Genomic DNA, 15,908 nt, shown 5'->3' on the forward strand with positions numbered 1-15,908 from the left:
GCTCTCGGGGATTGAAAAAATTAAGTCCGCCAAAATCTTGACGAGGCCCTGACAACGTGCCAATGTAAATATGGCACTCCGGGCCAAGTGAAAACCATGAAAACCAGCTAAATTATGCTGCAGTTACCAAGAGACTAATTGTATGTGAATTCAGTTCAAGACTGAACAAAGGAGATTTTTTCTATCGTCCTGAAATTAGAATCTAAAGAAAGATCTCAAGAATACAAATAGAAACAATGAGAGTTTACATTGCGAAAATACACTGCTCCAAAATTTAAATGGATATGGGAAAACTTACTCTTTGCACTCAAATCAAATTTTCTGTATGTACCTATTGGTACATAATGTGGAAGGTCTTATGATTGCTTATTACACACACACCCTGTAGTCCCCATGACAATTAATGGCTCAATTAAAAAAAATTACAACAAACTCATTACTTGTAGATAGGTACCTATATGATATTGTTCTTTATGATTCGTATGTGCGATAATGGGCTATTGTTACTCATTGTTATCATTTGTGTATTGGTTAAACGAAGGTTTAACTAAAAACGAATACATGTATAACCCTTGAGTATTGAATACTCAAAGGTATAACTGTCTCCGGGTTTTGCAAAGTGTAGTTAGAAGAGCCTTGAATCGCTATTGCATATACACTGCGCAAAAAAATTAACACACATTATGGAAATCTCAAATTTATTCTACAACTGAAGGTGTTCTCCATGATAATTATTTTTATCAGAATTATGCATGCATATGTTATCCACTTTCAACGGTTTTCCTCAATACAGATGTTTTTTCCCAGCAGGAATAAAAAAAGATGATATTATCAGATTTTGAATGTATTGGCTCCATTCTAAAATCAGTTGTTCTCGATCAATTCTAGTGATCAATAGCAATTTGACCCAAGAGGAATGTGCCCAGGCGGTAGTTTTGCGAGAAGAAGGGTGGACATACACAAAAATTGCAGAAAGGTTTGGAGTTTCCCATACAAGTGTGTCCAGAATGTTGCAGCGATTCAGGGAGACAGGTATGAATGTCCGAAGATCAAGACAGGGTAGACCACGGGTAACAACTGCCATTCAAGAACGTTACTTGAGAGTTTCTTCGTTGAGACAACGGTTTGCAACCGCTCGCCTCCTTCAAATTCAGCTTGAGCAAACTCATGTGGTGCAAATTAGCACTCTGACAATAAGAAATCTCCTCAGAGAATATGATTTAAGGACTCGTGCCGCGGCAAGAGGCCCAGCTCTTACCCCAGCCCATCGAAGGGCGCGTTTGGATTTTGCGATTGGGAGAGAGTTCTCTTCACAGATGAGTCTAGATTCTGCCTCTACCATTGTGATCGACGTTCCCTTGTATACAGACGTCCACATGAAAGATATGCTCAGTGCAATTTCCTGAATACTACTAGTTTCGGGGGAGGATCGATTATGGTATGGGGTGGAATATCTTCGACTGCTCGCACAGACCTAGAGGTCGTTGATAATGGAGCTATGAATTCTGATAAGTATATAAAGAACATTCTTGAAGAGCATGTAGTGCCATTTGCCCCATACATTGGTGAACATTTCATTTTTATTGACGATAATGCCAGACCCCATCGAGCGCGCATCATTCAGGAGTACCTTGAAGAGGTTGAAGTCTCTCGAATAGAATATCCAGCAAGAAGTCCAGATCTCAATCCGATTGAGCAGGTTTGGGACAACCTCAATAGAAGGCTGAGAAGTTCAGAAAATCATCCAGCTACTCTTAATGACTTAGGAATCCAACTCGGAGAAATCTGGGAAGGATTAGATCAGAACATTTTAAGATCACTTATTTTGAGTATGAACCGTCGTAGCCGAACTGTAATTAACGCAAGGGGTGGAAATACCAAGTATTAAATCATTTATCAGCATTTCAGTATTTTGAAAACTGTTCATTTCTCTCCTTTCACATAAGATTCGGTGAAATCCTGAATTTCTCTTCCATTTAATGTCTTGTTTCGTTCAAAACCTTCCCGAGAGAACATAAAAAATAAGTTATAAAGTCAATGTATAGTTAACTTTCATTAAAATTGAGATTTTCAGAATGTGCGTTAATTTTTTTGCGCAGTGTAGTTGGAGTGCTGCATATATTCAAGAGGATCGCACAAGGCACAAGATCGGCCTTGCAATTGTTTCCAATTGAGGTATTTTCGCATCATCTCAACCCTAGGGCAACTTTCTTAGTCTTTATGAATGGCGAGGGGTTTATTTTAAGCGAGTCTTGTTTTTTAATGGAAAAAAATTGTTCCAACAAAAAACACTCATAAAAAACTTTCATGATGACGAAGTCGAAGAAATAGATCATCATTCGAATCTTAATCCTGTAGGATCTGTATTATTTCAAAGTGGACGTTTCAACTGAAAAAGGTCACCTCATCATGACATTTATCAAAACCAAGAAAAATGTACCTCAGACTTTCAGATCTTCATCATAAAATTGTCATGTTAAATCGAAATACTGAACGAAGAGATGCTTCGAAAGAACCGAGTTTGCTACTAAATCTTTCAATTCATAAATGATTTCCTTCGTGACCTAGATTCTTCGACATCAAAAATATATAATTTTTTTTGGTTCCTCGAAATAGATGTTTGGGATTCCCACGTTTATATCCCTGAAGGTCAAATTTCGAATTGTCATGTTCTTGATTCCGTTTGTGACTTCAGGAATGTGCTAAAATGTGTTCTTCGTACGATAATATATCTTCTGTTCTTGACCTCATTAAGGCTGAATAAATGGATGTTATTTTTCCTTCTGGAATCCACATAATATTGAGCTTATCTCGATAGATCTATAACACAGTTCAAAGCACTATTTTTACTGAAAAACTGAAAAAACTATGGAGTTTGATAAAAAAACATATATCGTCTTTTAATAGGCAACAGAAAAACGGTTTCAGGATTCAAAAAGATAGTAGAACAATGAAATAATCATTTTAGATATACATAGGGGTAGCAAAAGCTGATCGTGTGTATACTTTTTGTTTGTATAGTCTTTTAGTTTGTAAAATGATCAATTTCATCTGAAATTAATTTGTTTTTAAAAGATGAAAAATTCGAGTTAGGTACTCATTAGTGTCTTCATCAGAATATTTAAATCTTAAGTGTAAGAGACGAATAAGCCTATAGGGTAGTCTTTTCTGAATATTATTTCAAAAAAATCTGAAAAAACCGATTTTCACTAAAAAATGAGTTTCTTTCCCACCATTACATGCACCTGTTTCCTTATCACAATCGAATATTCAAGTGAGTGATCTGTATTACCTTCAGTTAAAAAAATAAGAAATTCTCCTGCTTGACAAACCTAGCTTAAACGAAAGAAATCTTTCACCTTGAAAGCTTTTCGAATGTTTTTTGGTGTAGACTAGTTTTTATACAATGTCTGTAACAACCAAAACGTTTATACAGGGTAGGCCATCCATAACTTTCCACCCCGAATTTTGAGCTTTGGGATGGAATAACGAAAAAACGCTCAGTCAGGTCAAATTTTGTTGAAAGAGGGACAAATAAGGGTGTTCAAATGAGTTTGATATAACTACCCCTCTAGCTGCAACCCCTAACAGCTCTCATTTTTGAATAGGGAAAAGGGGTCGAGCAGCACCTTTTTGGAAAGGCAATTCAATTTCCTGCATGAGTGTATGTTGTTTTTCATCGCTTTATTACTATACAGAGTGACTCAATATTCCATCAATAACTTTCACATGCCGAATTTGGATCTTTGAGATGGAAAAAACGCTCAGACGGGTCAAAAAATTACTATCACTACACCTCTAGCCGTTGCCCTAACAGCATTATTACCATAATTACCTTTTCAACAAAGCTACTCGACCTATTATCTCTATTCAAAAATAATTGCTCTAAGTGGTAGCGGCTAGAGGGGTAGTGATATCGAATTCATTTTTTGACCCGTCCGAGCGTTTTTTCCATCTCAAAGATCCAAATTCGGCTTGTGAAAGTTATTGATGGAATACTGAGTAACTGAGTCACTCTGTATAATAATAAAGCGATTAAAGAAACATACCTACACTCATGCAGGAAACTGAATTGCCTTTCCAACAAGGTGCTGCTCGACCCCCTTTCCCTATTCAAAAATGAGAGCTGTAAGGGGTTGCAGCTAGAGGGGTAGTGATATCAAACTCATTTGAACATCCTTATTTGTCCCCCTTTCAACAAAATTTGACCTGTTCGAGCTCTTTTTCGTTATTTTATCCCAAAGCTCAAAATTCGGCGTGGAAGGTTATGGATGGCCCATCCTGTATAAAAGCCGTTACCTAAAGTTTGGTTTAGAAGCATATTTTCAGTTCATGTGCCTTCTTTCCACTAGGAAATTCAACAAACGAGTCGAACAAGACGGTTTGCCTAGAATTAAATTATCTAGTGCACTGATGACACTCATTGGCGTGGAAAATAGGTATCTGACTAAAAAATTCTCCTTCTAGCATTTCATTTCTTCATTTGAATTTCTGATTATCAGTACCTACTACGTCTGTACATTATAGTGATCGATGGTGTAAACTGAAATAACCAGGTCCATACAAAGTAACAGCTTCCTTCAATTGAACCCATCAACGTAACTTTTCATATTTGAAGTACTCATTGAAAATAGCTTCGAGTTATTTCTGATCTCTCAGTAATAGGTATGAGCTGATATGCTGATTATTTCTAAACAACATCGACGCAAATTTTGCATCCAAATCTTCTATTTTTATTGAATTCACCAGAATTGGTGTTATTTTCAACGGATAATCAGTAAAAATCGCTGCTTTTCAGACATCCTATGATCCTATAAACAAGGATCTCAGCTACAAACGAAGGATATGAAAATATTTCCGATAATCACAAATGTACAAAAATAATCCAATATTCTATTGAAGTCCTTTATTACCCTTGATATACTTACTTCCATCTCAGTATTCGATAGTTTTCCACCCAAAGACGTTTTTTCATGTCGATAAGTAGAGATACAGCGTGTCCCGAATTAATGCAACAAAATTTGTTAACAGATTCTCGAGAAAGAATTAGCAGACCCCAAGAAGGGACAGCCTTAGCCTTTTCTCTCTATGTGTTTCTTTTCGTTTCTTCCAGCTTTTCTACTGGAACATGCTTTTTTTTCATAGTTTTCAGAGTTTTGTAAATTGTAAATTATATAACGATAGACTCTGCCGTGTCTCCTAATGACTGTGGAGTCCGTTTCATTCTTTTGATTAAATTTTTAATTTAATTTTCATTGAATAGAAATTCGATAAAATGAACGTGGTTTGAGAATAAATAGATAGGTATTTCATGCGACGGCCCAAACGTCAAGTCTTTCTTTCTTTTTCAAACTGGAACTTGATCTATTGCATTTTCATGACGGTGATAATTTGATTTCATAAGAAATGAAAGGAATGAAGGAAATATAAATTTCCTTCATTCCTTTCATAAATGTGTTATTTCAGACCAGCCTGATGAAGGCATAATTGCCGAAATCGATAGCTAAATAAAAATGGAATAAAACCAGTTTGTTATTATTTTACTTCTTCATGCGCGTTTTTAACAGGTTTTCCTTGTTTTACCTAAAATTTTCGTTTTTGAGCACGAATAACCTACAGTAACATCTTAACCTTTAATTCTCCTCGGATTTTATTGATGTTTTATTAAAGTCATCATAACTATCCTTTGATAGTTCATAACTGCCAACCGACACGTAGTGATGAAAAGACGAAAGCAGACAAAATAATTGATTCATATCACAGATTTACTCATTTACGTTGTTCCTTATGTTGACAGCTTATTTTCGGACATTATTCCCCAACAAAATCTATATTTAAAAGCGGGTTTATTTTCATTGAACGACTTTGTGCAATCGAGTGCCGAATGCAAAAACAATAGGTTTGGTTGTAAACGTTTATACGTTTGTTGCTGAGGTACCCTAGAATATTACTACGCAATTTTCTCATTTTCATGTCTTTGTTTTGTCTGGAAATTCAACTAATGATGTTGGCTTTACTGAAATGTGAATTTCGTCGAAGAATTACTTCAATATTTGCATCAGAAAAGGATTGAATGGAATCAATGGAAATTTTGTTTTGGAAGAGACTTGCGAAATAACTTAAATATTTTTCCATAGTAAGACCAAAGACATAGACTAATTTAGGGGGATGCCTACATAATGAATATCTACAACAAAATAGATCATATTCACAAAAAAGTGAAAGGAAGCTCGGGGAAAATGAAATCGTACCATAATCTTTGTTTTATTTTTTTAATTTCTGGTTATCAGAAGAAACAAAAAAATTTCTTGGAGAAAAATTGATAGTTTCTCAACCAATAACTCAAAATTAAGTCGTTGAAACACGTTTATTGAGTTCAAATTGTACTTATTCTCTGAAAATAAAAATTTTTCTCTAACCTCTTTGCCGAAACCCCATCCAACATTTTCAAATGAAAACGTAAACCATGTGTGGGCTCGTCGGAAAGTTTATGATGGAATCCCATCATGATCTTTGTTTTTTTTGTAATTAATTATTAATTTAATTTTTTTAATAAGACTTTTGTGTTTTTTCTGATAAAAAAACAGAGATAATGGTGGAATTCCATTTTCCCTGAGTTTACCAACGAGCCCACACATGTTTCCATTAAAAAAATGGAAGTGGGATGGTGAAGGGATTGAAGAAAAAAGCTCATTTTTATTGTCAGAAAATGAGGGTATTTGAAAATCAATCTACCAGTTTCAGCGTTCTCATTTCTAGTTATTGATTTTATTGCAGACTCATGTCCAACCCTGTATATAGGTTGAGTCTTTGACTCGTACAAATACATGTTTCAACAGTGGATTCTTGAGGTCAAATGAAACACTTTTTCCTATACCATTTTTTCAAAAGATACAGGCTGTTGAAAAACTATAAACAAATGATATTTTCAGTTCTATCTCATAAACGAGTACGTAATACAAAAATACTAATAATTCAAAGAACCCAATTCTTGAAACTATGCTGGACGATATCTTATAAATATTTGAAAGTTTCATGAAATAAATTATTCATATTTTCTCAAAAATAAAAATTATCTGTGATATTCGGACTTTGGTTGAATGCAACTCTGCTTAAAAGAACCACAGATGTGTAGTGTCATACATTTAGCTTGTTATTCTCAAGGGAATTTTGTTTCTCCAGGAGTACCATAGCTCATTACGAAAATTTAAATGGGTATATCTTTTTACCAGGGCCGAATCGGAAAAAATTATATGGGAAAAAAGTGTTTCTTTTGACCTCGAGAACCTACTGTTAAAATATGTGTACGGGTCAAAGACTGTACACTTCGGAAAAAATTGTACGGAAAAAAAGTGTTTCTTTTGACCTCGAGAACCTACTGTTAAAATATGTGGACGGGTCAAAGACTTGTACACATCAGTGTACAAAATAAAAAGTAACGAACAAAGTTCATATTTTGTGTACAAAAATAAGTGAATTAATCAATTTCTGTTATAAATTGCGCATTATATAATTGAAAAGTTTTTCATCCAGAAATGCATCAACTTTTTGTTGCCGAGGATAATTTGGACATTGTTGGGGTTTTTCATCAACTCTCTTTCAATATTGACTTCGAATTTTTACTTTCTTTGCTTTGTGTATTTTGAGGTCAATATCATACATTTTAGGAGTTATTGGTGTTTTTGAAAATTAAATTAACAATTTCTAGAAGGCAGGAATCGCGAGAAAATATATCAAATAAATCGTACAACAAAAATGGATGAATTTTTATGAATTGTTGTGTCATAATGTATAGATATCGATTGGAATCTGGGAGGATTCTGCATTTTCCAAAACATTTGAGGGTTTTCACTCCCAATCTCTGGAAAAAAATCAATTAAAAAATTGAAACAACAAATTACTGCAAGAATTTACGTAGGAGCAAATAGGTTATTTCAATTTTTTTATTGATTTTGTTCCAGAGATTGGGAGTGAAAACCCTAAAAAGTTTCATAATCTATTCCAGGAAGGTTTTCTTATGATGTATCTGATCTCTGAGGTGTATGTAAATCAAATCCGTCATTCCACCTCTGCCTCGAAAATCAGAGTGGAACAAATTTACAGTTTTCAAGTTATATTCCTAACAGGTTCCAGCAGTTCATAGAGTTCCGATTGTCTTAACGCTAAGCATATTCAGTAATAAATTACACGCATGGGATACGCTCACAATTCACAATAGCACATTCAAATCTGAATTATATACACACAGTTATTTGAATTCATTGTTAACCCGCTCAGTTTTCGACTCTTCAAAATAATTTTGTTTTCACTTCCACTAGACGGTGTGAAATTGAAAGTATTTGCGAATTGTGCATAATGAGTGCGAATTGCAAGAAAATTTTCGGGTTTGTAGAACAAAGGTATAATATAGTTAAAAATCCGTTTACACGAGATGATCTCTCATATTAGGTTTGGGTAATTATTTCCACGTATGGAAGTTTACATCTTAAGGCAAGTCAATTCCAGAAAACTTATTAAAAAATCAGCAATTCTGTTCTAAAAAATTCATTCATGTCACTTCATTCTAGTCAACTTGAGAAAATATAGAATTGTAGGTAGAATTGTAGTATGTTAATAAAATAAGTTCGAAGTCGAAGTATAAAAAGAATAAAAAATTATCTTTGCTAGAAATGTATGTATACATCTATAAAGCTATATATATATATAGCATGCTATATTTATAGGGTGTGTGTACTATAAAGATGCGGAAAAAATGCGGTAGTTGCCCGAAACATTAATATTCGAATAACTGTGTTAAATATGCAGCCCTTCTGAGATACGGGGTGTCGTGAGAACTTTTGTAAGGTTTCCTTTGAACAAATTCAAAGGGCATGGAATATGTCCTCGAAATTTTCGATATATGAATAGTTGTTTATTAATTTAAACAGAAACATAGATTCTTCTGGCTTGTGTTTGAAGAAATTGAAAAATGGGTCAGTGTTTTCTATCTTTTCAGGCCCTTTTTCTTGAAAACAGTTTGGTTGAGGCATTTCAGAGAATTAGACGAGGGGGCTTATTGCACCAAAATACTTTGCAACTTTCTACACTGCATTTTATCAAATTTAAATTGATCTGAAATTTAATTTGAAGAGTTTATTATTCGGTACAAAAAAATTGCTTTTCAGTTTTCACTTTCTTTTTTCAATTCTGATTATTTTTGGTGCAATATACTTCATTTGAGAATCAAAAACTGCAAATTGAAATGTTCCTGAGTAGTTTTTGGTGCATCAGGCCCCAATAAGTGAATCCCTTTTTTTGGTAAATTCTCCAAGGTTTCGGAGAACTAGGTTGTCAGCATTAAATTTGTATCAAACGAGATGTTTTGAAGTTTGAATAGTTTTGAGCGGTTGTAACTCCTTTAATAACCACTCAAACCCACATAACAGTAGATGGATGATGGATGAGTAAAACAATTTGCTTATTGTAGCATTTAAATGTTACAAATTTAAGGCAGGCTCAGCATTAAGTCATACTCATTTCAGTGATTCCTATGATAACTGTAATACAAATCAGAGAAATAAGTAAACCTTAGGGTTAAGCCTACTTTAAATAAGTCTGGCCTCAATCACCCAATTATCCATACGGTATTTATGGTGTCTTTGATAGTATCTTTGTTTTCTGCTCATTTTCAAGAAGGAAAGGAATAAAATTCATGAAAAATTTCAGTAGGTGAATTATACAAAAATTTTCCTCTATTCAGAACTATATTATTTCGAGATCGATAAAACTCATCTAGACTAGCAGCTCAGAACCGAATTTCCTAATGATCTTGAATTTTCAAGGAAAAATTCTCCGGGAATGTATTTCTTGATTCTAAATTGATTCAAACAAATAGGTATCCCTGCCAAATATTCCGAAATATTTTTAACTCTCATGCGAATTTTAAACAAAGTTCATTTGTGTTCGATTCACCCAGTCTCGTTGATAATTGATCACTTGATGTACATTTGCGTGGACATGGTATGATAATGCATCCGCTGAAATACATACGCGCGATAATGGGTCTTTCCTTCAGGAAAATTTTGTCATTTCTTTAAATAAAATGAGAAATGCTAAGTTTACGACGTTTATTTCAACTCTGCTAAGATTACACCAACCGACAAGAATATCCATTAGTTAATTCATCTCTACGGAAATGTGCAATCAATATTGATTCCCAATTACAGAATTATCGATCGAATATTGATCTTTTTATTTTGTATTGTCGATATTTAGAACAGAGTATCTCCAAGTAGTGTAGTTAGTATTTCTTCTTTTGCTTTATTCGGATCATCAGCGATGTATGGAAAAAAGATCAGAATTTGCACAAAAAAGAATGGATGAACACGAAAAAATACACAGATTTTCTGAAGATTTCATCACCTCAATACTAATATGAACCGGTGAACATTTATCCACTGCAGTACGTTTTCGTGAATTTTTTCAAGCAGCATCCAAAAATTCGTGTTTATGTCTCCTTCAACGAAATATTTTTTCAGTGTAGTTTTATATAACGCTCCCCCTGGCTGAAAAACTGATGAGATACCGTAGTGACATTGAAAAATGTGTCCAATTTTCCGACACGACTGCGTCCTTCGCCGTTTGACATGTGTTCGAAGTGTCCCAACATGTGCTTATTGACTAACATAAATTAGCAACTTACTTCTTCAATTTTCATGCTGGTCCGAACGACTTTCCGACGAACGGTGGTCTCGTAGGTCTCCTCGACCGTCTCGGCCATATTGTCCCACAGACCAAAACACGTAAGGGCCAAAAAAAATACGAATTACCGGCTAATGGATGAAGTAGATATATTCCGATCTATTCAGTTAGGAAACACGTTCAAGACTGGCGTACGCGGTCTAATTTTACTTTTCTTCGTGGAACGGAAGTCAGACAACCATGTCCTACTATGAAACAGCTACCAATCCAACAAATACGAGCATACAAACTGCAATTTACAAAATGACGATATGCCCGTACAAATGAGAATGAATGAGTACGATGGTTCTCAGAAGATGCTCGAAATTTATTATTAACGCCTATAAATTCGATTTTTCAATTCCTATTCAGCGTGTACGTCACGAACTGGTGATATAATGCTGGCTAAAAATACGCTTCGCGAATTGCTTGGGAGCTGATTGACAAATAATGAATTTGTGATCAATGTAGGTAAACTTTTGACTATTTTCAATTTTTTATGAAGAATATAGGTACTTTTTCCGAACTCCTCTATTACTCTTCTCTGACCAACAAATCGTGTTCATCAATTTCGCATTGAGCAGACATAATATTCAACAATGCATCCCAGACTTGACTTCCCCGATTTTCAAATTATAGTCAGGTACCTCTCATATCAATACCAAACGATAATTTAGCTGCGACAGCTACTAGGTACAAGTAAAAATATCATCACTACAGATTTGTAACGATAATTATCCCTTAACTTTCTTCGATGCTGGTTTGGCGTCCCATACTGGTTTCCACATTGAGAAAAAAGCCAACTTGCTGCTCAACATCGTTTCGGTATAAAATGAACCAAAAACTGATAAAAAAGAAATTGAGCAGACATTCAATTGAAGCGAGGTGGTGATCAAACAAATTTGGTGGAATTCTCTAACAACTGCAAGGGGTAGAAAAAGCCACCCGTTGAATCCCACCTCATTATTCTTGGAATGTTCTCAATATTCTGAGAGTTTCCGTGAAATTTTCCAAGAATTTAACACAATTTTTTTTTAAAAATGTCTACGGTGAAAAAAACTCAAGCGAAATTGTTGAAATTGTTTGTGGTTACACTATTTTCCATCCTAAAAAGTAATAGATATGAAGACAGAATTAAAAAAAAAATCAATTTTTTTCATTGGAATTTGATCTAAGAATAAAATAATTTTTTTCCAAACACTTGTGGTGGTCCTACGAAGGCAAAAACTGTGATACAAGACTGATACCAAGACATTCCGTGTGATAACATCCAATGATCGCAAAAAAATTCAATATAATTTTTATTCCGTCCTGATCTTATTCTCAGAAATGTGTGAATTCTAATCATATCCGAGATCCGAGAGTAGGGAGTTCTATTTCCACCTGTTTTTTATTGAAATTATAATGAATTTTTTTTGTGATTATTGGATAATATGACACAGGACGTTCCGGCAGCTTTGTATCACAATTTCAGAATTCAATCATTGAGTAAAATACTCAATGGTTCAATAGAAAACACTGTTTATATTTTTTGAATCCGTTTCCATTTTCCATACAGCCATGTACCTTATTTACAATGAAAAGTAGTAAAGTCACGAAACATTTCAACAATTTCGCGTGAGATTTTTCTCAATGCAGACAATACATGTTCGATTTTTCTAAAAATTTGTTCACGGAAATTCTCAGAAAATCGCGAGTACCTATACTCAAATCCAATTTGTCCGAAAAAAAAACAATTGCATAAGCCTGCAAATTAATTTGCAGGCTTATGTCTGCAATTTTGAATTTCTTTTCAGATTTCTATAGCATATTTGGATTGAGCATTTTATATAAAATACAGAGACACCAGAAACCTTTATTTGAATAAAACTCACCTACAACCCAACCTTGTTCAACAAAATGTTACTGGAAAAATCATCTTAAGCACCCTCTGTATCTCGCGTATAGTATATATCACAACACAATAAGGCAAAAATGTTTCCACCGATCTCATCTACCCTACTGTATATGTTCGAATATGTCCATATATAAATTTTGAACTATGCGCTGAAACAATTTCTTAAATTTTGCACCTAATTGATCCTTCATTAGTAAGTGAGTCGTAACGTCACTAATATTATAAATGTAAGAAAGTCCGTGTTCGTTTGTCCTTGCATAACTCCCGAACAAGGACAGCTTTTAGTTTTGACCATAGTGAACAGCCGTTATTATTATCAATTTGAGTATTTGACAACTCAAAGATGAATATTGAATTTAATGGTGGAAGACACTTATTTTCCTCCATTTAAGATGGAGCGAATCCACCATTTGTTTCGTTTAGTGAAATGTCTGACAATTTTTATAAGATGTATTACAATAATAATCGATAGCGTAACCTCAACTTAATACTAAACGTATTGTCTTTGAAAACAAGTTAGTAGGATTGCAGAAAAGAGTGGAATTTATTATGTGTTTATGCTATTCAATGCAATCTCTACCCTCCATAGTTTATGCCAAGGAGCTTTTAAAATAATTTCTTATAAAGAAGGCTTAACATTAAATCATACTTATTTCAGCGATTACTGTGGTAACTGCTATAGAAATCAGATAAATAAACGTGAAGCCTGGCTTAATAAATCGGTTCAAATGGGTATGCGTTTCCATGATTGAATTCAACGCACTCACGATGCTCCTGAGAGATAAGAACAAAAATAAGAATATTTTTTCACCAATATCAGTTTTTTTTTCAAAAACCCCATTCAAATTTCTTGACAATTGTCATAAAAAAAAAAGAATAAACACACCTAATACTAAAACAAAGCATATTATCAACAGCTAGTGGATGAATTTCTGGGAGGGAAATAAGAAATAACAACTAGAGTAAAACTTCAAAAATTACATTCTTCTAATAGTAATATCAATATGATAAATATTTCAAAAAATAATTTATGAACGAATATAACTATATGTCTTTTTTTTTCAAAAATGTACCAAATATAGATTTGTATGGTTTATAATAATAATATATAAAGAAAATGAATGGATTGGCAATGTTAGTTATGTTATCTATTGGAAGTATTCTTCCAGTTTTTCAGGAAGAAACACTCCTTTCTCAGTAATAATTCCAGCAATCAAGCATGCTGGTGTGATATCAAATGCAGGATTCCAGCAAGATATACCTAGAATTATCAAACAATAAGTTGATCTTTGATAAAATCATTAAAGCTTTTTCACCTTGTGCAGCAATTCTATGCTCTCCAACATGAGTAATTTCTCTATCAGGTCTTTCTTCAATAATTATATGATCACCATTTGAAATCTTCTTGTCTATGGATGTGAAAGGTGCAGCAACATAAAATGGAACTCCATGATACTTGGCCAATACTGCAATTTGGTAAGTTCCTATTTTATTTGCAGTATCTCCATTTATGGCTACCTACGATGGGAAATTTTATTTCCATACAACACACTGCGAAAAAAAAATAATTTATTTACATACCCTATCAGCTCCAACAACAACAGCTGAAATATTTCTTTGTTTCATTAAGGCTCCTACCATGCTGTCCACTATTAATGTTGCTGGTATTTTATCATGAACCAATTCGTAAGCTGTTAATCTAGCACCCTGGTTGTAAGGCCTTGTTTCAGTGCAGTAAACATGTTCTATCAATGAATAAATAATTAATTTAGATGAAGTTATTGATTGTGAATAAGTTGTTTTATATGTTCTAGAGCCACACTCAAGCGAATAATCTGAGACTATTTTGAATTCACTTTGCAACAAAGTATGTATGCATGAAATGAAATAATTCATACCCAAGCGCTTATTAGCATGTAAACTCCTTATAACTCCCAAGGCAGTTCCATAGCCTGCAGTTGCTAATGAACCTGTATTACAGTGAGTTAGTATCCTCACTAGACTGTCTCCAGGGAATTTCAATAAAATTTCTTTGGCACCATTCTCCCCGATGGCTTTGTTATCAGCTATATCAGCTTCAAGCATAGCTTCAATATCAGATATAAATCTGCATGAAATTAAAATTTTTTTTCCTTTCATTCAAATTAACTATAAAATAATACAATAAAGACAGCATATCAATATTAGGTGGATATGGAGCTATGGGAGGATAAAATACAAAAAATTCCTTACTCTACAAAATCTTTTGATTTTGCTAGTTAGGCATAATAAAAATTAAAAAAGAATACCTAGCAGAATTCTCAAGTGGTGCAAAAATATCAAATTGAATAAATCGTTTCACTCACTTTGATTTCATGGACTCTAATGAGATCTCTTCATCTTCATATAACTTATTTGCTAAAGCAATCAGCTCATCTGCTGCTTTTTTCATATTCACTGCTGTAGGTCTTGATGAAACCAGATAATTGAGTTTTCCTTCAATTTCTTGCCTTAAGTCTCTTTTGGAATCCAATTTTTCATGTTGTATTTCTATAGCCAAACTCAAACAACCAACAATAGCTATAGCAGGAGCTCCTCTGACCTGATATCCAAAAATTCATTGAATCAAATAAATAGAATATCTTGAATTAGGTGAGGGTTCACCTGCATTTTATTGATTGCTTTCCAACCATCTTCCACCCCTTTAATGGGAACATATTTAGACTGAGCAGGAAGCAGTAACTGATCTAGAATCTCCAAACTGTTGTTTTCATATTTTATAGCCCTCAAAGACATTTTTAAGCTACGTGTTTTTACCTGGAACTCTAAACAGGCACTACTCAATTAACACTGTTTCAGGAAAATCGCATCATAAAAATTACCTAATAGGCTGAAGCTACGTGGATTTTTTTTTATAAACGTGCCACTACTAAAATAGTTATATCTTGTTTTGTGTGCTAGGTTAGATTAAAGAAAGTTGCCAAAAAGAAATAGATAACCTTTATTTGCTGCCAAAAGAACAATTACCTACATGTTATCTCCACATGATGTATTTGATAAACGCCTGACAATACCTAATTAATCACGAGAATTTTAACATCTGCACTCGAGAGTAATTGAAATATTGAAAATGTTTCCAGCGAAAAGCGTATAACTAGTTTTTATATGACATTTGAATCAAGAATAAACTGATTGCTGATTTTAACTTCTGATTACCAATATCAATTAATTCCTTGATCCTTCATCAAACAGTCTCATAAGAAGAAACTAGAACTATTCTGATCTCGCGATTGAATGTAAGTAAATAAATAGT

General features: G+C 33.8%; 2 protein-coding genes across 9 annotated transcripts in view; both read right to left on the reverse strand.

Annotated features, from left to right (window-relative positions):
• Positions 1 to 10,879, reverse strand: part of LOC123314988 (tropomodulin-1) — a 62,382-nt gene extending 51,503 nt beyond the window's left edge. For 2 of the 6 annotated variants that reach the window (XM_044900496.1, XM_044900498.1), the window contains exon 1: positions 10,682 to 10,877. In XM_044900496.1, the coding sequence (XP_044756431.1) occupies positions 10,682 to 10,759 (78 nt within the window). In that variant the 5' untranslated portion in view covers positions 10,760 to 10,877. Of the gene's footprint in view, positions 1 to 10,681 lie in introns of all 6 variants that reach the window. The other 4 variants (XM_044900495.1, XR_006537890.1, XM_044900497.1 and 1 more) reach the window with 3 other exon arrangements.
• Positions 10,880 to 13,579: 2,700 nt separating this feature from the next.
• LOC123315004 (methylthioribose-1-phosphate isomerase) lies at positions 13,580 to 15,899 on the reverse strand. Of its 3 annotated transcripts, none has more exons than XM_044900519.1 (7): positions 15,627 to 15,899; positions 15,260 to 15,420; positions 14,962 to 15,197; positions 14,515 to 14,723; positions 14,198 to 14,361; positions 13,933 to 14,134; positions 13,580 to 13,877 (listed from the first exon to the last, which is right to left on the reverse strand). In XM_044900519.1, the coding sequence occupies exons 2-7, from the start codon at positions 15,389 to 15,391 to the stop codon at positions 13,765 to 13,767; spliced, it is 1,056 nt and encodes a 351-aa protein (XP_044756454.1). In that variant the 5' UTR covers positions 15,392 to 15,420; positions 15,627 to 15,899; the 3' UTR covers positions 13,580 to 13,764. The 3 variants fall into 3 exon arrangements, with proteins under 3 accessions (XP_044756454.1, XP_044756455.1, XP_044756453.1); XM_044900520.1 differs by having other exon boundaries at positions 15,623 to 15,899; XM_044900518.1 differs by having other exon boundaries at positions 15,478 to 15,896.
• Between the last annotated feature and the right edge of the window lie 9 nt (positions 15,900 to 15,908).

This window comes from Coccinella septempunctata, chromosome 6 (genome assembly GCF_907165205.1).
Source record: "Coccinella septempunctata chromosome 6, icCocSept1.1, whole genome shotgun sequence".
Taxonomy (NCBI): domain Eukaryota; kingdom Metazoa; phylum Arthropoda; class Insecta; order Coleoptera; family Coccinellidae; genus Coccinella; species Coccinella septempunctata.

Excerpts from the sequence above, each read along its gene's own strand:
- LOC123315004 (XM_044900519.1), bottom strand. The coding sequence starts at position 15,391 with ATGTCTTTGAGGGCTATAAAATATGAAAACAACAGTTTGGAGATTCTA. Across the intron at positions 15,198-15,259 it reads AAGCAATCAATAAAATGCAG|GTCAGAGGAGCTCCTGCTAT; the intron begins GTGAACCCTCAC and ends TTTGGATATCAG. Across the intron at positions 14,362-14,514 it reads ACATGCTAATAAGCGCTTGG|AACATGTTTACTGCACTGAA; the intron begins GTATGAATTATT and ends ATTCATTGATAG.